This window comes from Megalops cyprinoides, chromosome 6, assembly GCF_013368585.1.
Source record: "Megalops cyprinoides isolate fMegCyp1 chromosome 6, fMegCyp1.pri, whole genome shotgun sequence".
In the NCBI taxonomy this organism is placed as follows: domain Eukaryota; kingdom Metazoa; phylum Chordata; class Actinopteri; order Elopiformes; family Megalopidae; genus Megalops; species Megalops cyprinoides.
In genome coordinates this window covers 20,771,612-20,790,866 of record NC_050588.1, presented here as the reverse complement: position 1 = coordinate 20,790,866, position 19,255 = coordinate 20,771,612, and the positions used below count along the sequence as shown (strand labels likewise).

Below are 19,255 nucleotides of genomic sequence, written 5' to 3'. Positions count from 1 at the left end.
TTGGCTACATAAGGTTAGTGCTTCTGGAAAAATCACCAGACAATCAAACTGGAACCGATGCACTACCACTGAGCTGTACCTCCCTTTACAGTCTGTTTATTTGTGATGGCAATCTCCTGGAATTATTTCAGGTACCTGATTATTTATTGAAGGCATTCACAAGTGATAGAGGAACATTTCAAAAGGGGGCACCAGGAGTTGAACCTGGGACCTCTTGATCTGCAGTCAAATGCTCTACCACTGAGCTATACCCCCATTCCCACATACAAGCGTAGACAATGGTTTCCTGAAATTGTATGAGGTTCCATGTGCTTTATTGATCGTGACAGTTGCATAAAACTAGTGCTTCTGGAAAGGGCACCAGACAATCCAACTGGAAACTAAGCACTACCACTGAGCTGTACCTCCCTTTACAATCTATTTATTTGTGATGGCAATCCCCTGGAATTATTTCAGGTACCTGATTATTTATTGAAGGCATTCACAAGTGATAGAGGAACATTTCAAAAGGGGGCACCAGGAGTTGAACCTGGGACCTCTTGATCTGCAGTCAAATGCTCTACCACTGAGCTATACCCCCATTCCCGCATACAGGTGTAGACAATGGTTTCCTGAAATTGTATGAGGTTCCATGTGCTTTATTGATCTTGTTGGCTACATAAGGTTAGTGCTTCTGGAAAAATCACCAGACAATCAAACTGGAACCGATGCACTACCACTGAGCTGTACCTCCCTTTACAGTCTGTTTATTTGTGATGGCAATCTCCTGGAATTATTTCAGGTACCTGATTATTTATTGAAGGCATTCACAAGTGATAGAGGAACATTTCAAAAGGGGGCACCAGGAGTTGAACCTGGGACCTCTTGATCTGCAGTCAAATGCTCTACCACTGAGCTATACCCCCATTCCCACATACAAGCGTAGACAATGGTTTCCTGAAATTGTATGAGGTTCCATGTGCTTTATTGATCGTGACAGTTGCATAAATCTAGTGCATGTGGAAAGGGCACCAGACGATCAAACTGGAAACTAAGCACTACCACTGAGCTATATTCTCCTTTACAGTCTGTTTATTTGTGATGGCAATCTCCTGGAATTATTACAGGTGCTCCATTATTTATGGAAGGCATTCACAAGTGATAGAGGAACATTACAAAAGGGGGCACCAGGAGTTGAACCTGGGACCTCTTGATCTGCAGTCAAATGCTCTACCACTGAGCTATACCCCCATTCCCGCATACAAGTGTAGACAAGGTTTCCTGAAATTGTATGAGGTTCCGTGTGCTTTATTGATCTTGTTGGCTACATAAGGTTAGTACTTCTGGAAAAAGCACCAGACAATCCAACTGGAACCGATGCACTACCACTGAGCTGTACCTCCCTTTACAATCTGTTTATTTGTGATGGCAATCTCCTGGAATTATTTCAGGTACCTGATTATTTATTGAAGGCATTCACAAGTGATAGAGGAACATTTCAAAAGGGGGCACCAGGAGTTGAACCTGGGACCTCTTGATCTGCAGTCAAATGCTCTACCACTGAGCTATACCCCCATTCCCACATACAGGTGTAGACAATGGTTTCCTGAAATTGTATGAGGTTCCATGTGCTTTATTGATCATGTCAGTTGCATAAAACTAGTGCTTCTGGAAAGGGCACCAGACAATCAAACTGGAAACTAAGCACTACCACTGAGCTGTACCTCCCTTTACAATCTATTTATTTGTGATGGCAATCCCCTGGAATTATTTCAGGTACCTGATTATTTATTGAAGGCATTCACAAGTGATAGAGGAACATTTCAAAAGGGGGCACCAGGAGTTGAACCTGGGACCTCTTGATCTGCAGTCAAATGCTCTACCACTGAGCTATACCCCCATTCCCACATACAGGTGTAGACAATGGTTTCCTGAAATTGTATGAGGTTCCATGTGCTTTATTGATCTTGTTGGCTACATAAGGTTAGTGCTTCTGGAAAAAGCACCAGACAATCAAACTGGAACCGATGCACTACCACTGAGCTGTACCTCCCTTTACAGTCTGTTTATTTGTGATGGCAATCTCCTGGAATTATTTCAGGTACCTGATTATTTATGGAAGGCATTCACAAGTGATAGAGGAACATTTCAAAAGGGGGCACCAGGAGTTGAACCTGGGACCTCTTGATCTGCAGTCAAATGCTCTACCACTGAGCTATACCCCCATTCCCACATACAGGTGTAGACAATGGTTTCCTGAAATTGTATGAGGTTCCATGTGCTTTATTGATCTTGTCAGTTGCATAAAACTAGTGCTTCTGGAAAGGGCACCAGACAATCAAACTGGAAACTAAGCACTACCACTGAGCTGTACCTCCCTTTACAATCTATTTATTTGTGATGGCAATCTCCTGGAATTATTTCAGGTGCTTCATTATTTATGGAAGGCATTCACAAGTGATAGAGGAACATTTCAAAAGGGGGCACCAGGAGTTGAACCTGGGACCTCTTGATCTGCAGTCAAATGCTCTACCACTGAGCTATACCCCCATTCCCACATACAGGTGTAGACAATGGTTTCCTGAAATTGTATGAGGTTCCATGTGCTTTATTGATCATGTCAGTTGCATAAAACTAGTGCTTCTGGAAAGGGCACCAGACAATCCAACTGGAAACTAAGCACTACCACTGAGCTGTACCTCCCTTTACAATCTATTTATTTGTGATGGCAATCCCCTGGAATTATTTCAGGTACCTGATTATTTATTGAAGGCATTCACAAGTGATAGAGGAACATTACAAAAGGGGGCACCAGGAGTTGAACCTGGGACCTCTTGATCTGCAGTCAAATGCTCTACCACTGAGCTATACCCCCATTCCCACATACAGGTGTAGACAAGGTTTCCTGAAATTGTATGAGGTTCCGTGTGCTTTATTGATCTTGTTGGCTACATAAGGTTAGTACTTCTGGAAAAAGCACCAGACAATCCAACTGGAACCGATGCACTACCACTGAGCTGTACCTCCCTTTACAGTCTGTTTATTTGTGATGGCAATCTCCTGGAATTATTTCAGGTACCTGATTATTTATTGAAGGCATTCACAAGTGATAGAGGAACATTTCAAAAGGGGGCACCAGGAGTTTAACCTGGGACCTCTTGATCTGCAGTCAAATGCTCTACCACTGAGCTATACCCCCATTCCCACATACAGGTGTAGACAATGGTTTCCTGAAATTGTATGAGGTTCCATGTGCTTTATTGATCATGTCAGTTGCATAAAACTAGTGCTTCTGGAAAGGGCACCAGACAATCCAACTGGAAACTAAGCACTACCACTGAGCTGTACCTCCCTTTACAATCTATTTATTTGTGATGGCAATCCCCTGGAATTATTTCAGGTACCTGATTATTTATTGAAGGCATTCACAAGTGATAGAGGAACATTTCAAAAGGGGGCACCAGGAGTTGAACCTGGGACCTCTTGATCTGCAGTCAAATGCTCTACCACTGAGCTATACCCCCATTCCCACATACAGGTGTAGACAATGGTTTCCTGAAATTGTATGAGGTTCCATGTGCTTTATTGATCATGTCAGTTGCATAAAACTAGTGCTTCTGGAAAAGGGCACCAGACAATCAACTGGAAACTAAGCACTACCACTGAGCTGTACCTCCCTTTACAATCTATTTATTTGTGATGGCAATCTCCTGGAATTATTTCAGGATACTTCATGACTTTATTGAAGGCATTCACAAGTGATAGAGGAACATTTCAAAAGGGGGCACCAGGAGTTGAACCTGGGACCTCTTGATCTGCAGTCAAATGCTCTACCACTGAGCTATACCCCCATTCCCGCATACAGGTGTAGACAATGGTTTCCTGAAATTGTATGAGGTTCCATGTGCTTTATTGATCTTGTTGGCTACATAAGGTTAGTGCTTCTGGAAAAAGCACCAGACAATCAAACTGGAACCGATGCACTACCACTGAGCTGTACCTCCCTTTACAGTCTGTTTATTTGTGATGGCAATCTCCTGGAATTATTTCAGGTACCTGATTATTTATTGAAGGCATTCACAAGTGATAGAGGAACATTTCAAAAGGGGGCACCAGGAGTTGAACCTGGGACCTCTTGATCTGCAGTCAAATGCTCTACCACTGAGCTATACCCCCATTCCCACATACAGGTGTAGACAATGGTTTCCTGAAATTGTATGAGGTTCCATGTGCTTTATTGATCATGTCAGTTGCATAAAACTAGTGCTTCTGGAAAGGGCACCAGACAATCCAACTGGAAACTAAGCACTACCACTGAGCTGTACCTCCCTTTACAATCTATTTATTTGTGATGGCAATCTCCTGGAATTATTTCAGGTACCTGATTATTTATTGAAGGCATTCACAAGTGATAGAGGAACATTTCAAAAGGGGGCACCAGGAGTTGGACCTGGGACCTCTTGATCTGCAGTCAAACGCTCTACCACTGAGCTATACCCCCATTCCCGCATACAGGTGTAGACAATGGTTTCCTGAAATTGTATGAGGTTCCATGTGCTTTATTGATCTTGTTGGCTACATAAGGTTAGTGCTTCTGGAAAAAGCACCAGACAATCAAACTGGAACCGATGCACTACCACTGAGCTGTACCTCCCTTTACAGTCTGTTTATTTGTGATGGCAATCTCCTGGAATTATTTCAGGTACTCTGATTATTTATTGAAGGCATTCACAAGTGATAGAGGAACATTTCAAAAGGGGGCACCAGGAGTTGAACCTGGGACCTCTTGATCTGCAGTCAAATGCTCTACCACTGAGCTATACCCCCATTCCCGCATACAGGTGTAGACAATGGTTTCCTGAAATTGTATGAGGTTCCATGTGCTTTATTGATCTGTCAGTTGCATAAAAGCTAGTGCTTCTGGAAAAGGCACCAGACAATCAAACTGGAAACTAATGCACTACCACTGAGCTGTACCTCCCTTTACAAGTCTGTTTATTTGTGATGGCAATCTCCTGGAATTATTTCAGGTACCTGATTATTTATGGAAGGCATTCACAAGTGATAGAGGAACATTTCAAAAGGGGACACCAGGAGTTGAACCTGGGACCTCTTGATCTGCAGTTAAATGCTCTACCACTGAGCTATACCCCCATTCCCGCATACAGGTGTAGACAATGGTTTCCTGAAATTGTATGAGGTTCCATGTGCTTTATTGATCTTGTCAGTTGCATAAAACTAGTGCTTCTGGAAAGGGCACCAGACAATCAAACTGGAAACTAAGCACTAACACTGAGCTGTACCTCCCTTTACAATCTATTTATTTGTGATGGCAATCTCCTGGAATTATTTCAGGTGCTTCATTATTTATGGAAGGCATTCACAAGTGATAGAGGAACATTTCAAAAGGGGGCACCAGGAGTTGAACCTGGGACCTCTTGATCTGCAGTCAAATGCTCTACCACTGAGCTATACCCCCATTCCCACATACAGGTGTAGACAATGGTTTCCTGAAATTGTATGAGGTTCCATGTGCTTTATTGATCATGTCAGTTGCATAAAACTAGTGCTTCTGGAAAGGGCACCAGACAATCCAACTGGAAACTAAGCACTACCACTGAGCTGTACCTCCCTTTACAATCTATTTATTTGTGATGGCAATCTCCTGGAATTATTTCAGGTACTTCATTATTTATGGAAGGCATTCACAAGTGATAGAGGAACATTTCAAAAGGGGGCACCAGGAGTTGAACCTGGGACCTCTTGATCTGCAGTCAAATGCTCTACCACTGAGCTATACCCCCATTCCCGCATACAGGTGTAGACAATGGTTTCCTGAAATTGTATGAGGTTCCATGTGCTTTATTGATCTTGTTGGCTACATAAGGTTAGTGCTTCTGGAAAAGGCACCAGACAATCAAACTGGAACCGATGCACTACCACTGAGCTGTACCTCCCTTTACAGTCTGTTTATTTGTGATGGCAATCTCCTGGAATTATTTCAGGTACCTGATTATTTATGGAAGGCATTCACAAGTGATAGAGGAACATTTCAAAAGGGGGCACCAGGAGTTGAACCTGGGACCTCTTGATCTGCAGTCAAATGCTCTACCACTGAGCTATACCCCCATTCCCACATACAGGTGTAGACAATGGTTTCCTGAAATTGTATGAGGTTCCATGTGCTTTATTGATCTTGTCAGTTGCATAAAACTAGTGCTTCTGGAAAGGGCACCAGACAATCAAACTGGAAACTAAGCACTACCACTGAGCTGTACCTCCCTTTACAATCTATTTATTTGTGATGGCAATCTCCTGGAATTATTTCAGGTACCTTCATTATTTATGGAAGGCATTCACAAGTGATAGAGGAACATTTCAAAAGGGGGCACCAGGAGTTGAACCTGGGACCTCTTGATCTGCAGTCAAATGCTCTACCACTGAGCTATACCCCCATTCCCACATACAGGTGTAGACAATGGTTTCCTGAAATTGTATGAGGTTCCATGTGCTTTATTGATCATGTCAGTTGCATAAAACTAGTGCTTCTGGAAAGGGCACCAGACAATCCAACTGGAAACTAAGCACTACCACTGAGCTGTACCTCCCTTTACAATCTATTTATTTGTGATGGCAATCCCCTGGAATTATTTCAGGTACCTGATTATTTATTGAAGGCATTCACAAGTGATAGAGGAACATTTCAAAAGGGGGCACCAGGAGTTGAACCTGGGACCTCTTGATCTGCAGTCAAATGCTCTACCACTGAGCTATACCCCCATTCCCACATACAGGTGTAGACAATGGTTTCCTGAAATTGTATGAGGTTCCATGTGCTTTATTGATCTTGTTGGCTACATAAGGTTAGTGCTTCTGGAAAAAGCACCAGACAATCAAACTGGAACCGATGCACTACCACTGAGCTGTACCTCCCTTTACAGTCTGTTTATTTGTGATGGCAATCTCCTGGAATTATTTCAGGTACCTGATTATTTATTGAAGGCATTCACAAGTGATAGAGGAACATTTCAAAAGGGGGCACCAGGAGTTGAACCTGGGACCTCTTGATCTGCAGTCAAATGCTCTACCACTGAGCTATACCCCCATTCCCGCATACAGGTGTAGACAATGGTTTCCTGAAATTGTATGAGGTTCCATGTGCTTTATTGATCTTGTTGGCTACATAAGGTTAGTGCTTCTGGAAAAAGCACCAGACAATCAAACTGGAACCGATGCACTACCACTGAGCTGTACCTCCCTTTACTAGTCTGTTTATTTGTGATGGCAATCTCCTGGAATTATTTCAGGTACCTGATTATTTATGGAAGGCATTCACAAGTGATAGAGGAACATTTCAAAAGGGGGCACCAGGAGTTGAACCTGGGACCTCTTGATCTGCAGTCAAATGCTCTACCACTGAGCTATACCCCCATTCCCACATACAGGTGTAGACAATGGTTTCCTGAAATTGTATGAGGTTCCATGTGCTTTATTGATCATGTCAGTTGCATAAAACTAGTGCTTCTGGAAAGGGCACCAGACAATCCAACTGGAAACTAAGCACTACCACTGAGCTGTACCTCCCTTTACAATCTATTTATTTGTGATGGCAATCTCCTGGAATTATTTCAGGTACCTGATTATTTATTGAAGGCATTCACAAGTGATAGAGGAACATTTCAAAAGGGGGCACCAGGAGTTGAACCTGGGACCTCTTGATCTGCAGTCAAATGCTCTACCACTGAGCTATACCCCCATTCCCTGCATACAGGTGTAGACAATGGTTTCCTGAAATTGTATGAGGTTCCATGTGCTTTATTGATCTTGTTGGCTACATAAGGTTAGTGCTTCTGGAAAAAGCACCAGACAATCAAACTGGAACCGATGCACTACCACTGAGCTGTACCTCCCTTTACAGTCTGTTTATTTGTGATGGCAATCTCCTGGAATTATTTCAGGTACCTGATTATTTATGGAAGGCATTCACAAGTGATAGAGGAACATTTCAAAAGGGGGCACCAGGAGTTGAACCTGGGACCTCTTGATCTGCAGTCAAATGCTCTACCACTGAGCTACACCCCCATTCCCACATACAGGTGTAGACAATGGTTTCCTGAAATTGTATGAGGTTCCATGTGCTTTATTGATCTTGTCAGTTGCATAAAACTAGTGCTTCTGGAAAGGGCACCAGACAATCAAACTGGAAACTAAGCACTAACACTGAGCTGTACCTCCCTTTACAATCTATTTATTTGTGATGGCAATCTCCTGGAATTATTTCAGGTGCTTCATTATTTATGGAAGGCATTCACAAGTGATAGAGGAACATTTCAAAAGGGGGCACCAGGAGTTGAACCTGGGACCTCTTGATCTGCAGTCAAATGCTCTACCACTGAGCTATACCCCCATTCCCACATACAGGTGTAGACAATGGTTTCCTGAAATTGTATGAGGTTCCATGTGCTTTATTGATCATGTCAGTTGCATAAAACTAGTGCTTCTGGAAAGGGCACCAGACAATCCAACTGGAAACTAAGCACTACCACTGAGCTGTACCTCCCTTTACAATCTATTTATTTGTGATGGCAATCCCCTGGAATTATTTCAGATACTTCATGACTTATTGAAGGCATTCACAAGTGATAGAGGAACATTTCAAAAGGGGGCACCAGGAGTTGAACCTGGGACCTCTTGATCTGCAGTCAAATGCTCTACCACTGAGCTATACCCCCATTCCCGCATACAGGTGTAGACAATGGTTTCCTGAAATTGTATGAGGTTCCATGTGCTTTATTGATCTTGTTGGCTACATAAGGTTAGTGCTTCTGGAAAAAGCACCAGACAATCAAACTGGAACCGATGCACTACCACTGAGCTGTACCTCCCTTTACAGTCTATTTATTTGTGATGGCAATCTCCTGGAATTATTTCAGGTACCTGATTATTTATTGAAGGCATTCACAAGTGATAGAGGAACATTTCAAAAGGGGGCACCAGGAGTTGAACCTGGGAACTCTTGATCTGCAGTCAAATGCTCTACCACTGAACTATACCCCCATTCCCACGTACAGGTGTAGACAATGGTTTCCTGAAATTGTATGAGGTTCCGTGTGGTTCATTGATCAGGTCTGTCACATAAGATTAGTGTTTCTGGCAAGAGCACTAATGGTCAAACTGGAAACGATGCACTACCACTGAGGTATACCCCCATCCCCACAGGTCCACCTAAGAAAGAGTTTCCTGACATCTCCTGAGGTTCCTCATGGTTTATTGACTGTCTTTTCAGACAGGAATGTTTCTGAAAGAGGCCCCAGAAGAACAACCCGAGATCTCTTGGTTTGCACTCAGATGATCTACGGCTGAGCTATGGCCCTACCTGTGGAGTTTTGATTAAATCAGATAGTTTCCACATATCATTTCATTTTTATTTATTTCCTCCACACCTGTAATCTCACATTCATACAGTCACACCAACAGATGGATGTAGTGCATCTTCATAGGAATAGGACTCTATGTCCATTTAAAATATGTTGAACAAGTGAGAACGTTCCTTGAAATTATTGTATTTTAATTAAGATCATAATAAACTCAAAACTGAGAAGCTAATGTTTCTGGAGGAAATAATGTTCCTTAATCAGACAGTATTTTCTGGACAGAACGCCTTCAGTACACTTTATTGGATTCAGAAAACAGTCACTGCCATCTAAAAAATACACATGTACACAGTATAAAAACACATGAACATTTATAATTGTTATTAAATTCCTCCTGTTCATGCAATCCTGGCTTTCTTGTTTGTCTTAGTTTTGAGGAGCCAGCTCTGTAGAAGTCCTGCTTTCTTGCCAGGCTGGCCTCGCTTGTCTTTCCCTGCCCCATCTTGCCCTTCATCTTGGGTGTCCTGCTCTGGCTCCTTCCTCTTGACAGGTGAACCACTCTGCAGCCAGTTCCTCATCATCTTACTGCTAGGTGATGGACAGGGCTCCTGGGGGATGAAGCACGGTTTGAGGCAGAAGACGTTAAAACCACACATTTATATAGACCTTTCCACTCTTACACAAAGTACATGTGCCACTGATTTATTTGTCTGTTTTCTGTGCTACAGCCTTTGTATGGCATGTCTTTATGGGGCCACCTGTATTGTTCACTGTGTACAGGGTGTAAGAGGTAGGTGGCCATTGTGGTGTATGTGTGTGTACGTGTGTGAGTGTGTGCATATGTGTATGTCCTTGCATATGTGCATGTTTTTCTTCTTCCCTCAGAAGTTGTCAGAATGCAGTGTTGTGAAGACTGTGTGGATGGGTATTGTGAAGCTTGTGTTGTGGTGTGGAGACTGTTCCATGTTGGTTCTTCACCTTCTTGCTGCAAGGCTCCAGGGGCTGAAGGCACTCAGGGGAGTTGTTGCGTGAGTTATTGACCAATGAGGAGACTGGGTGAAAGGTCAGCATTTCCTTTGACTGCAGTAATTTCAGAGCATCCAGCGACCGGACCTCCCCAAAGTCCAACCAGCGCCTCACCTCCTCCTCCCCATCAAGCACTGCGGGCATCCTGTAACATCCAAGATACAGGTTAATAATGCAAAAAAACAATGCTACACTAGACACAAATCTGCTGACACATACAGTACATATACCCACACACACCATAATTTCAAACACAACACATCCTGTTATGGCACAGACTCAGTCACTGGATGTGCATTGCAAGTCAATGTGTGCTAGTCTGTCTGCTGTATTTACCAGGTTTGCCAGACTGATTTTAACACCACAAACCAATGTGTCATCCTCTATGAGCCAAGAAAGCCAAAAGGCGTGATGCTACATGGTCAGAATAAAAGGCAAATGCTCAACAACATTTAAATGGAAAAAGCCAAAAGGAACAAAATGCCAACTGTCTTCTAATTTTAAAAACTCAGTCAGAAAATATAGCAATTCCTGAATTAGTCTATCTTACTATTCTGTCTGAAAATACATGTGTTTATTAAGTTAACATGATTTGGGGAGAAAAGGGAAGCTGACCTGTCAATCCCACAAGACAATGCAAATTCAGTTTGTCTGCTACTTTTCCCTTACCGGTCATGGATTCCCTGCAGGTTGGAAGATGCATTCACAGTGATAACAGTGTAGGTGTAGAGTGACTCTCCACCACAAGGGGGTGTCCAGTGGTCAAATAGACCTGCTATGGTCAATAGTCTCCACCCTGTCCATTCACTGTCCTTTTCCTCCTGCTCCACGTGACACAATAAGGAGCATGGCTTTGAGAATGTGAAGACAGAAAGTAGGAGGGCTACAAGTATGTTTTTTTTCTCTCAAATGTATCTTTTATTTAGCTTTATTCAATTCACCTGTTTTTCTGAATGACCCTCTGTGGCCTCCAGGGGGCCCTTCCCCTGCCCCTGGGGGAAATAGATGAAAAAGGGCTGCTTGCCTTTCTCCTGCCTCTTCCACTCATAGAAGCCATCAGCCAGGATGACACAGCGCTGGCCTTTCAGAAGGGGGTCCTGAGGAAAGCACATGCAAACAAAATTATCCATTTGTTTAGCAAGCATGCAGACATACATACACACATGCATACATACACAAAATTACATAGCTCAAATTTGACAATTTATACATTTATATACAACCGGATATGTCCTAAAGCAGCTGAGTCAGCACCTTGCTCAATGGTACAATGGCAATTCTCTGCCTGGGTATTACACCTTCATTCTGCACATTATACTTTTGTATATGTGCACATGTACATAGCGGCCTCAGTGCATGAACACGTGTACACATCCCTACTGACTTGTGAGTGCGATGGGAAGGACCATTCACACAAGGACATGCACACGCACACACACACCACACACACACACACACACACACACGCATGCACACACACGCATGCGCACACACGCATGCGCACACACGCACACACAGACGCACACACATGCACACATAAACATACAGGTTTGTCACACATTGCATTTGATATAAGCCATCCATAGTGCCACCTTGAAGGACTTTTTCTCAAGCATGCTCTCGCTGCGGCAGTTGCTGGTTTTGTACTGCATCTTGTTGGGGTCATTCTCTCGGAACCAAGAAGGAACCAGGCCCCACCGCATCACCGCAAGAACACATTCGTCAACTGGAGCATTCTGCCAAGAGAGGGAACCCAGTTGTCTCCATATGGTATGTCACTGTAACACCTCTGAAACTGTCTGCACCATATGAAACCAAACCGTTAGCTTACACGTAACGCTTGAATAACTCGCGGTTACTAAATGAGTCACAAGTGAAGGGATTAACTGTCTCAGTCTCAGAGCGCTTCTTGCTGCTGCTGCCCCCCTCACATTCCATCCCATAACTGAATAAGTTTCAAAATTTCACAGGAAATATCTCACGCTGAATCACCTTGTCGAAGTGTTTGCGGGACAGCAGTACAGGGCTTAGAGACTGGGGACTCTTGTTGTAGGAAGGTCTGTACTTGTCCGCATCTCCGTCCCTCCACTGTGGCCTGCGGCTCCGTCCGGTACGGTCCCGGTACCTGGAGGCACGGCTGATCTCAGCCGGAGCAAGGGTGCACGCAGTCCTCCCGCACATGTCTGGTCCGTACACACCTGGTCTGTTCCCCAGCCACCTGCTTAAGACAACCTGCTATATAAACATAAGGTAAAGCCATTTAACTTTCAATTATCAAAACGATACAGCTATAGCTAGCTAGCAGGAAGTAAACTATTGATATCCTGCAGTCTCAAGCTCTACGTTACAAATCAGAATTCTCTGAGGCAAACCCGCCACAATATTGTAGCTAGAAAACGAACTACCTAACAAGCTGTCCAGCTAGACTCAGCCGGACTAGCTCAGCAAACTAGCTCGACAGCCAGCTAGTTGAGTTTTTTGTTCAATAAATCAGCGAGAACAATTGTGCATTAATGCCCCAGGAAACCATCTAACGGTCATGTAGCTAACTCGTCTGACAACGTAAATAGCGAGCCAGCTACTTTCAGTGTTCGGTAATCAACTTGACGTTAATGTTTGTAATTATTCAGAGAAAGCTGTATATAATAGATAAAGCAAACTATCTAACTACTTAACAAACCCGTTATTAAATTACGTTGTTAGTCATGATAGCTTCCGTTACAATTACAGCAGCATGTTAGCTTGTCAGCTAACTATTTTAGTACGCTACGAACTACAGCTATGGTGGAGTCGCTGTTGAAGTGTACATTTTGATAGCATAACATTTTTATTCATGCTAAGCAGCTGTTGTACCTGTTGGAAAATGACGGGCGAGATTATGCTGAGGATGTCGCAGGCTGTATTCCAGGCTTTTGCTCAGTCGGTCAACATGGACAGGTTCAGACAGATCTCGATTCGGCTGTGTCACATTGCCGCCTTGCTCATGTAAATAATGCGTTTTGCCCCGTCATGTGACGTGACGTAGTCCAGTGCTCATAACGTTACAGTATTTTAAAAAGTGTAATGTTTTTGTGAGGCTAATTACACAAGGAATGAATAAATCGACTCATCCAAAACACTGAACACTGAACACCTCCTATTAGAAAGTAAATTAATTGGTATACAATGACTCAGCGTATCAGGTGATGAAAACAGGACATCTGACGGCTTGTGAGGTTAAACTGTAGACTACTCAAGTAAGGACGTTATGCGGTGTAACGTTAGCGCTGTCACTAGTCACTCTGAAGTTATTAGAGTCCAAGATGACACCTTGTCGACGTTCCGTTTCAGTCTTATTTCACCCCCGCGTTTTCTGGAGTTATTGAGTTGTTACATAAAGGCAACCTCCCTTGTCCTTATCACTAAATAGTGGCTAAAACTGGAATCTTAACAATACCAGCAATGAGCCAAGGGTGTGTTACTGAATTCCACCCTAATGATGCTGTGTGGAAAACAAATACACAATGAAAACAAGATTTTACACATAAAATGTTTTGCTTAATAATCTTCTTGTTTGTTAAACTTTATGTTTGTGTACAAAAAATCACGTTTTTATTCACAAGATCTAAGGGTGAAGAAAAAAACCTCCCTTCACCACCCCATGAAACGAGGGTGTCCCTCATGACCTTATAAGGAAGAAGAAATCGAGATTGTCGAATTTGTTTCCAGCGGACACAGACCACAGTCGATTCTGATTGGTCATCTGAAACATTTTAACCAATCACACAAAATACGTTGAGTTATTGCAAAAAATGTGTTTCATACATTTAGCAGTGGTATTGTTTCGAAAAATAAGATAATGGTGTTTAATATCATACATTCATAATCTGGAATTGTAAGCAATGTATATCCAAGTGCAGTTGGTTTAATAATGTTAGCCACATTTTTGTTCAGAATCTTTTGATTTTGTGCTCAGAGTATAGGGCATTTGAATCCTCCCAACCTTCCGGGCGAGGAGATGGGGGCAGGTATTTTACGCTTTGATTTCACAAACATTTCTTTAATCGTTTCATTTTGGCCCAGCTATTCGAAATAATATATTTATGATGAATGTGCTGAGTGTTCGTTGAATAAAAAATGCCACCTTTGGTGGGAGGTTCGCGGAAGAGTCGTCGTACGCAGGCGTGGTGAGTGCATTTCCGTCTTCTTCCCCCTGCGGATACAGAGAAATGGTAAGGTGTCTGAGCTGTTTAGCTCATAATAAATGGCGAATTTACCACCTAGTTGGCTGTATGCAGACGGGCACACAACCCTGTCTATTCGTTTGAATATTGGGAACATTTCACACGTTGATCGTGGGCATGGTGGGGAGAATAACTTGCAAAAAGGCACGACTGTAGCGATGAGGTCGCTTCGCTAGCTGGAAATCTCCACCCAAATTTCAGATACAGTCCAGAGGCAGCACATCAGGGTGCATTGAAAACTAAGGGCTGATCCGGGGCATTCCTATTCACACAGCTAATTAGATAGAGCATGGCATGATGCTATGCACGGCAATTAGTTTATTGCGTTTGATAACTGGTATCTGAATAGCCAGCTAGCCTGTTGCCACTGTACGTCATTAGCTAGGTAGGTAGCTGGCTAATTTATGTATGTCATCTTGATTTTACGGGATTGTGGAATCTGTGGAGTGGAATAGCAACAGTATAGTCATAGGCAAGTGATTCCAGTTAATCTAACTTAACTACATCAATCTTCTCAGCAAGTGCATTTCTACCGCCAACGAATTTCGATCGTCGTGTATAATTTAGCTAAATACCTGGTGTATGATTGCTTAGAGTTAGCACAGGATTGAACTTATAAAGGTAGTCATAAAAAGGCACGTTGCTGACGACATTGTAGCTATCTAGAGACGCAAGATATAAATAGGAATCGAACGTGTACTTTTGTCTACCTTGGTCTTCTGTCTGTGATCATGATATGGTTATTTCCTCTTTTACAGTGATGTAGCCAGCCAGCCTGCCTGCAAGTAGTTTTGCTACATAGCTGTTGCCAGATCCAGCAAGTGTTTGATAAGTTGGCTAGCTAACTACGTTGAATATATCATGGTGCCCCTAACCAACAGTTTATTTAGTTAAATTTTTGGTTCACATGGCGAGCTAATATAGTCTAGTAGTAGCTTGTTACAGTCTTATTGAATATGACACACCTATGCAAAACGTGAATGCTGTGCAGTAGAGTTAAATGCGGCAGTTATATGAGTGATAGGGAAGTGGTTGTGGAAGAATAAATGCGGAGTGATGTTTAGCGAATGTGAGAATTACTAATGCTGACTTAGTCACTGCTGGCTTAAACTCTGCTGTTGTCATGGAAGAGTAGAACAGCCCAAAAAATTCCATTAGCAGGTTGAGGCCTGTGAGACCGCAGCACAGATTTTCTGTATGTTGACCAGATAGTCATTAGGGTGTGCTTCTCATTGAAATTTGTCTCTGCCATTTTTGCAGCTAAGAGTGTTCTTATTTTTTCTTTTTTTTTTAACGAAAGGGTTTCATTTACAATAATCATTCTCGGAGAGCCTAGAAACAGACAGTACTAATCGAATCTCTTGTGGCCAAGCTGTATCGCACAGAAGGAATGCAGGAGCTGGATATCTAGCCATCACCCATTATCTGTGGCGGCAGGTTCACTGTCAAGTAGAATGATGGAGTGTGATGATGTCCCTGCCCTCTTGACATCATGAGGTCACATAGGTGTATTCTCCTCTGTCTGGACATGATTGGTTCAGTGGGTATTCTTTCATGGCTGTGTATGGGGAATATCCTGTCTCCTGCAGACCGCGACTCTGCGCCCATACCTGAACGCCGTGCGTGCCACGCTGCAGGCGGCCCTTTGTCTGGAGAACTTCTCTTCCCAGGTGGTGGAGCGCCACAACAAGCCAGAGGTGGAGGTCCGGTAAGTCTGTGTGTGCATTTGAGTGTGTGTGAGTACATCTGTATGTGCATGTTCTGTTTCATTGCTTTTCCTCTGTAAGGTTTACTACTGTTGTACTGCATGGCACTGCTCCACAATTTTTAGCCACAGCAGATTCTGACCCCTCCCCCTTCCCCTCCCTCTCTCTCCCTCTCTCTCCCTCTCTCTCCCTCTCTCTCCCCCTCTCCCCCTCTCTCCCTCTCTCTCTCTCTCTCTCTCTCTCTCTCTCTCTCTCTCTCTCTCTCTCTCTCTCTCTCTCTCTCCCCCTCTCTCCCTCTCCAGGAGCAGTAAGGAGCTGTTGCTGCAGCCTGTGATCATCAGCCGCAATGACAAGGAAAAGGTCCTGATTGAGGGCTCCATCAACTCGGTCCGGGTCAGCATTGCTGTCAAGCAGGTCAGTCAGGGGCACCCTGGTCCCCATGTACTCTGACATCATCATTCTCGCACTCACCGAGGCAATGTCACATCATTTTTCACAAAACCATTGAATGTCCCAATTCTAAGGAATTAAACAAGAGGCTGTGTCATAAATACAGGATGAAAAACTAAATAATACTGGAAACGTTTCATGTAGCAGTGCAAAAATTCAATTGTTCTGTATGAGCTGTTGGTCATGATTCTTTGAAGGGTTTCGTTAGTTGTGACTAACCGTATTAAAATGATTATGCTGTTATGCTAACTACAAGTCTCTAATTCTATACATATATACACACAGTGATATAGTTTTTTTTCCTGTATTTGGTGGATGTGGTGCCTAAAAAGACTAATTGTCCTCTGATTGGTTCACACAGGCAGATGAGATCGAGAAGATCCTGTGCCACAAATTCATGCGTTTCATGATGATGAGAGCGGAGAACTTCTTCATCCTGAGAAGAAAACCTGTGGAGGTGAGACTGCAGGGAGGGATAGAGAAGGGTGGAATAGGAATAACAGAGAGAGGGAAGAAAAAGAGAGTGGAAAGGAAGAGAGAGGAATGGGGAATAACAGAAAGGGAGGTGCAGACTGCCTCTTCCCAAAGAGCTTTATTTCAGTGGCCACCCAATACGTAAACAGTCATGTTGCAAGCTCAATAATTACACACTTCCACATGTTGCTACACTTTTTGTAAGCCGCACATTTTGTTGTTTTTTCACCTCCCTGTGGTTGATGTTGTATTTATCAGTGCTTTGCTGTCTGTCCTTGAGCCATGGGACAAATAATCTTGTGAAAGGACAAGTAAATTTTGATCTGAAGCTCATATATGTAGATCTGGCAGTTAGAGTTGACTGTGGGATAGAGGAGACAGAGAAGGATTTCATTGTTGTATTGGCAGCTGGGAAGAAGTGGTTGCTGTCCAGTGAGAGTATAAAGCGAAGTGTTTGAGAGAGGAAGTGTGAATAGGGAGGCTGAAAACACAGTCATTTATGTTTTAGAGTTGTGGCGGAAGGGGAGACAGGCTTTTGCTCATTCGATGTCTGCTGTCTCCTCCTCTGTGTCTCTGTGGTAGGGCTATGACATCAGCTTCCTCATCACCAACTTCCACACGGAGCAAATGTACAAGCACAAGCTGGTAGACTTTGTCATCCACTTCATGGAGGAGATTGACAAGGAGATCAGCGAGATGAAGCTGTCAGTCAACGCACGTGCCCGTATCGTCGCTGAAGAGTTCCTCAAGAATGTGCGTACCTCTCCCCACTCCATCTCTGTGTGTCTGTAATCCTTACTTTCTGTCTGCTTGTCCTTGTGCAAGTACATCAGTACTACTTTAAGTAGGTAACCTTAAATCTAATCGTTCAACTTCTTGAACAAGTAATTGTCATGTTTGTATATATCTTTATGGGGGGGCAGCCCCCTAGCCTTTTTGTGTAGTAAGATTGACTTGACTTGAACCTTAAGTTAACTATGTTTATTTGCATTTTTCTTTTGCAGTTTTGAAAAAAATACCCCACCATTCCTCATGCTGATCACTTGACAGGGCCATCACCATGGTTTCCAGGATGGCAGGGACAGTCTTAATGGCCAAACAAAGAGGATGGAGGAGGAGCTTATGAGTGAACAGCCAATCAGTAAGGAGAACCACAGAAAAGAGCTCAATCTGACAAAGGAGTGTGGCCCTCATTACGTTTCCCTGTCCTTTTGAATATTGATGTTTGTACATAATGAATAATCTCAGCCTCCTTTCTGCCTTTCAGAACAAAACAATATCAGGGCGGGTCCTTATAGCTAAACCCCAATTAATATTCATCAGAACAGGGAAATGTTGAATATTTTGTTCTAGCAATCGAAAAACCTTGTTTTGTTTGTTTTTTTATATACATATATATCTTTTTTGTTTTTTGTTACAACAGACTTAAACCTCAAACTGTTTCTTCAGAACATCATGAAGAACAGTGGGTACGCTTGTATTTTGACACACAAACAGACCTTATGAGTGGTAATGGAATCAATAATAATGGTGATGAGGACAATAAATCCCATTAGTGCTTGTTTGTATCCATGTTTATTTATTTCTATGTTGTGGGAGATTTATGTACAATAGGTACATACTTGATGCTTGTGGGTATTGGTGAGCTGGTGTGATCAGGTTGCTTATATCGCATTTTCTGTAAGTTTCCTGGTCATCCAGATTTGTGCTGTTTATGCTTTTACATGGCCTACAACAGCAGTGTGCCACATGGGTTTCAGACCCATGATTCTACTGCACGTTTCAGTGCCTGGTTTCTTCCCATTGCTGCTCTTACTGCACCCCTCTCATTGAAGATGGAGGGTGACATACTGGCATCAACACAGCCACTTCTCTGCCTTAAACGGGAAGTGATAATTTGATTTTTTCAAAGTGACTGTCTAAGGAAGTGTGTGTGTGTGTGTGTGTGTGTGTGTGTGTGTGTGTGTGTGTGTGTGTGTGTGCGTGTGTGGTCACTCCCACAAATCTACAATAAGAGCATCTC

The 19,255-nt window shown here is 43.1% G+C and overlaps 2 protein-coding genes and 28 non-coding genes across 31 annotated transcripts; 1 reads left to right on the top strand and 29 right to left on the bottom strand.

Annotated features, from left to right (window-relative positions):
- Window positions 1–183: 183 nt before the first annotated feature.
- On the bottom strand, window positions 184–255 carry trnac-gca. Its single transcript has one exon. It is a non-coding gene; the product is annotated as a tRNA-Cys (tRNA).
- Window positions 256–508: 253 nt separating this feature from the next.
- On the bottom strand, window positions 509–580 carry trnac-gca. Its single transcript has one exon. It is a non-coding gene; the product is annotated as a tRNA-Cys (tRNA).
- A 253-nt stretch (window positions 581–833) lies between these two features.
- Window positions 834–905, bottom strand: trnac-gca. The gene has a single exon. It is a non-coding gene; the product is annotated as a tRNA-Cys (tRNA).
- Window positions 906–1,158: 253 nt separating this feature from the next.
- Window positions 1,159–1,230, bottom strand: trnac-gca. The gene has a single exon. It is a non-coding gene; the product is annotated as a tRNA-Cys (tRNA).
- Window positions 1,231–1,482: 252 nt separating this feature from the next.
- Window positions 1,483–1,554, bottom strand: trnac-gca. The gene has a single exon. It is a non-coding gene; the product is annotated as a tRNA-Cys (tRNA).
- Window positions 1,555–1,807: 253 nt separating this feature from the next.
- Window positions 1,808–1,879, bottom strand: trnac-gca. The gene has a single exon. It is a non-coding gene; the product is annotated as a tRNA-Cys (tRNA).
- Window positions 1,880–2,132: 253 nt separating this feature from the next.
- On the bottom strand, window positions 2,133–2,204 carry trnac-gca. Its single transcript has one exon. It is a non-coding gene; the product is annotated as a tRNA-Cys (tRNA).
- Window positions 2,205–2,457: 253 nt separating this feature from the next.
- On the bottom strand, window positions 2,458–2,529 carry trnac-gca. The gene has a single exon. It is a non-coding gene; the product is annotated as a tRNA-Cys (tRNA).
- A 253-nt stretch (window positions 2,530–2,782) lies between these two features.
- On the bottom strand, window positions 2,783–2,854 carry trnac-gca. Its single transcript has one exon. It is a non-coding gene; the product is annotated as a tRNA-Cys (tRNA).
- Window positions 2,855–3,106: 252 nt separating this feature from the next.
- On the bottom strand, window positions 3,107–3,178 carry trnac-gca. Its single transcript has one exon. It is a non-coding gene; the product is annotated as a tRNA-Cys (tRNA).
- Window positions 3,179–3,431: 253 nt separating this feature from the next.
- trnac-gca lies at window positions 3,432–3,503 on the bottom strand. Its single transcript has one exon. It is a non-coding gene; the product is annotated as a tRNA-Cys (tRNA).
- A 255-nt stretch (window positions 3,504–3,758) lies between these two features.
- On the bottom strand, window positions 3,759–3,830 carry trnac-gca. The gene has a single exon. It is a non-coding gene; the product is annotated as a tRNA-Cys (tRNA).
- A 253-nt stretch (window positions 3,831–4,083) lies between these two features.
- On the bottom strand, window positions 4,084–4,155 carry trnac-gca. The gene has a single exon. It is a non-coding gene; the product is annotated as a tRNA-Cys (tRNA).
- Window positions 4,156–4,408: 253 nt separating this feature from the next.
- trnac-gca lies at window positions 4,409–4,480 on the bottom strand. The gene has a single exon. It is a non-coding gene; the product is annotated as a tRNA-Cys (tRNA).
- A 254-nt stretch (window positions 4,481–4,734) lies between these two features.
- Window positions 4,735–4,806, bottom strand: trnac-gca. The gene has a single exon. It is a non-coding gene; the product is annotated as a tRNA-Cys (tRNA).
- Window positions 4,807–5,061: 255 nt separating this feature from the next.
- Window positions 5,062–5,133, bottom strand: trnac-gca. Its single transcript has one exon. It is a non-coding gene; the product is annotated as a tRNA-Cys (tRNA).
- Window positions 5,134–5,386: 253 nt separating this feature from the next.
- trnac-gca lies at window positions 5,387–5,458 on the bottom strand. The gene has a single exon. It is a non-coding gene; the product is annotated as a tRNA-Cys (tRNA).
- Window positions 5,459–5,711: 253 nt separating this feature from the next.
- On the bottom strand, window positions 5,712–5,783 carry trnac-gca. The gene has a single exon. It is a non-coding gene; the product is annotated as a tRNA-Cys (tRNA).
- Window positions 5,784–6,036: 253 nt separating this feature from the next.
- Window positions 6,037–6,108, bottom strand: trnac-gca. The gene has a single exon. It is a non-coding gene; the product is annotated as a tRNA-Cys (tRNA).
- Window positions 6,109–6,362: 254 nt separating this feature from the next.
- On the bottom strand, window positions 6,363–6,434 carry trnac-gca. Its single transcript has one exon. It is a non-coding gene; the product is annotated as a tRNA-Cys (tRNA).
- Window positions 6,435–6,687: 253 nt separating this feature from the next.
- trnac-gca lies at window positions 6,688–6,759 on the bottom strand. Its single transcript has one exon. It is a non-coding gene; the product is annotated as a tRNA-Cys (tRNA).
- A 253-nt stretch (window positions 6,760–7,012) lies between these two features.
- On the bottom strand, window positions 7,013–7,084 carry trnac-gca. The gene has a single exon. It is a non-coding gene; the product is annotated as a tRNA-Cys (tRNA).
- A 254-nt stretch (window positions 7,085–7,338) lies between these two features.
- Window positions 7,339–7,410, bottom strand: trnac-gca. Its single transcript has one exon. It is a non-coding gene; the product is annotated as a tRNA-Cys (tRNA).
- Window positions 7,411–7,663: 253 nt separating this feature from the next.
- Window positions 7,664–7,735, bottom strand: trnac-gca. Its single transcript has one exon. It is a non-coding gene; the product is annotated as a tRNA-Cys (tRNA).
- A 254-nt stretch (window positions 7,736–7,989) lies between these two features.
- trnac-gca lies at window positions 7,990–8,061 on the bottom strand. Its single transcript has one exon. It is a non-coding gene; the product is annotated as a tRNA-Cys (tRNA).
- Window positions 8,062–8,314: 253 nt separating this feature from the next.
- On the bottom strand, window positions 8,315–8,386 carry trnac-gca. Its single transcript has one exon. It is a non-coding gene; the product is annotated as a tRNA-Cys (tRNA).
- A 253-nt stretch (window positions 8,387–8,639) lies between these two features.
- On the bottom strand, window positions 8,640–8,711 carry trnac-gca. Its single transcript has one exon. It is a non-coding gene; the product is annotated as a tRNA-Cys (tRNA).
- Window positions 8,712–8,964: 253 nt separating this feature from the next.
- trnac-gca lies at window positions 8,965–9,036 on the bottom strand. Its single transcript has one exon. It is a non-coding gene; the product is annotated as a tRNA-Cys (tRNA).
- A 633-nt stretch (window positions 9,037–9,669) lies between these two features.
- On the bottom strand, window positions 9,670–13,486 carry hmces (5-hydroxymethylcytosine binding, ES cell specific). 2 transcript variants are annotated; one of them, XM_036531998.1, is made up of 7 exons: window positions 13,233–13,486; window positions 12,372–12,611; window positions 11,972–12,115; window positions 11,321–11,476; window positions 11,049–11,200; window positions 10,332–10,524; window positions 9,670–9,961 (listed from the first exon to the last, which is right to left on the bottom strand). In XM_036531998.1, exons 2-7 carry the CDS (start codon window positions 12,558–12,560, stop codon window positions 9,752–9,754), a joined length of 1,044 nt encoding a protein of 347 aa, XP_036387891.1. In that variant the 5' UTR covers window positions 12,561–12,611; window positions 13,233–13,486; the 3' UTR covers window positions 9,670–9,751. The 2 variants fall into 2 exon arrangements, with proteins under 2 accessions (XP_036387891.1, XP_036387890.1); XM_036531997.1 differs by having other exon boundaries at window positions 12,372–12,614; window positions 13,233–13,485.
- Window positions 13,487–14,555: 1,069 nt separating this feature from the next.
- On the top strand, window positions 14,556–18,786 carry LOC118779318 (actin-related protein 2/3 complex subunit 4-like). Its single transcript, XM_036531361.1, has 6 exons — window positions 14,556–14,590; window positions 16,192–16,310; window positions 16,611–16,722; window positions 17,120–17,215; window positions 17,815–17,985; window positions 18,237–18,786. Exons 1-6 carry the CDS (start codon window positions 14,588–14,590, stop codon window positions 18,240–18,242), a joined length of 507 nt encoding a protein of 168 aa, XP_036387254.1. The 5' UTR covers window positions 14,556–14,587; the 3' UTR covers window positions 18,243–18,786.
- The last annotated feature ends 469 nt before the right edge of the window (window positions 18,787–19,255 follow it).

Bases quoted from the DNA above. Each gene is read 5' to 3' on its own strand.
- hmces (XM_036531998.1), bottom strand. From the start codon at position 12,560: ATGTGCGGGAGGACTGCGTGCACCCTTGCTCCGGCTGAGATCAGCCGT. The intron at 12,116-12,371 runs GTGATTCAGCGT...CTCTCTTGGCAG, and splicing joins CCCGCAAACACTTCGACAAG to AATGCTCCAGTTGACGAATG. The intron at 10,525-11,048 runs GTAAGGGAAAAG...TGGATGTTACAG, and splicing joins CTGCAGGGAATCCATGACCG to GATGCCCGCAGTGCTTGATG.
- LOC118779318 (XM_036531361.1), top strand. The intron at 16,311-16,610 runs GTAAGTCTGTGT...CTCCCTCTCCAG, and splicing joins AAGCCAGAGGTGGAGGTCCG to GAGCAGTAAGGAGCTGTTGC. The intron at 16,723-17,119 runs GTCAGTCAGGGG...TGGTTCACACAG, and splicing joins TCAGCATTGCTGTCAAGCAG to GCAGATGAGATCGAGAAGAT.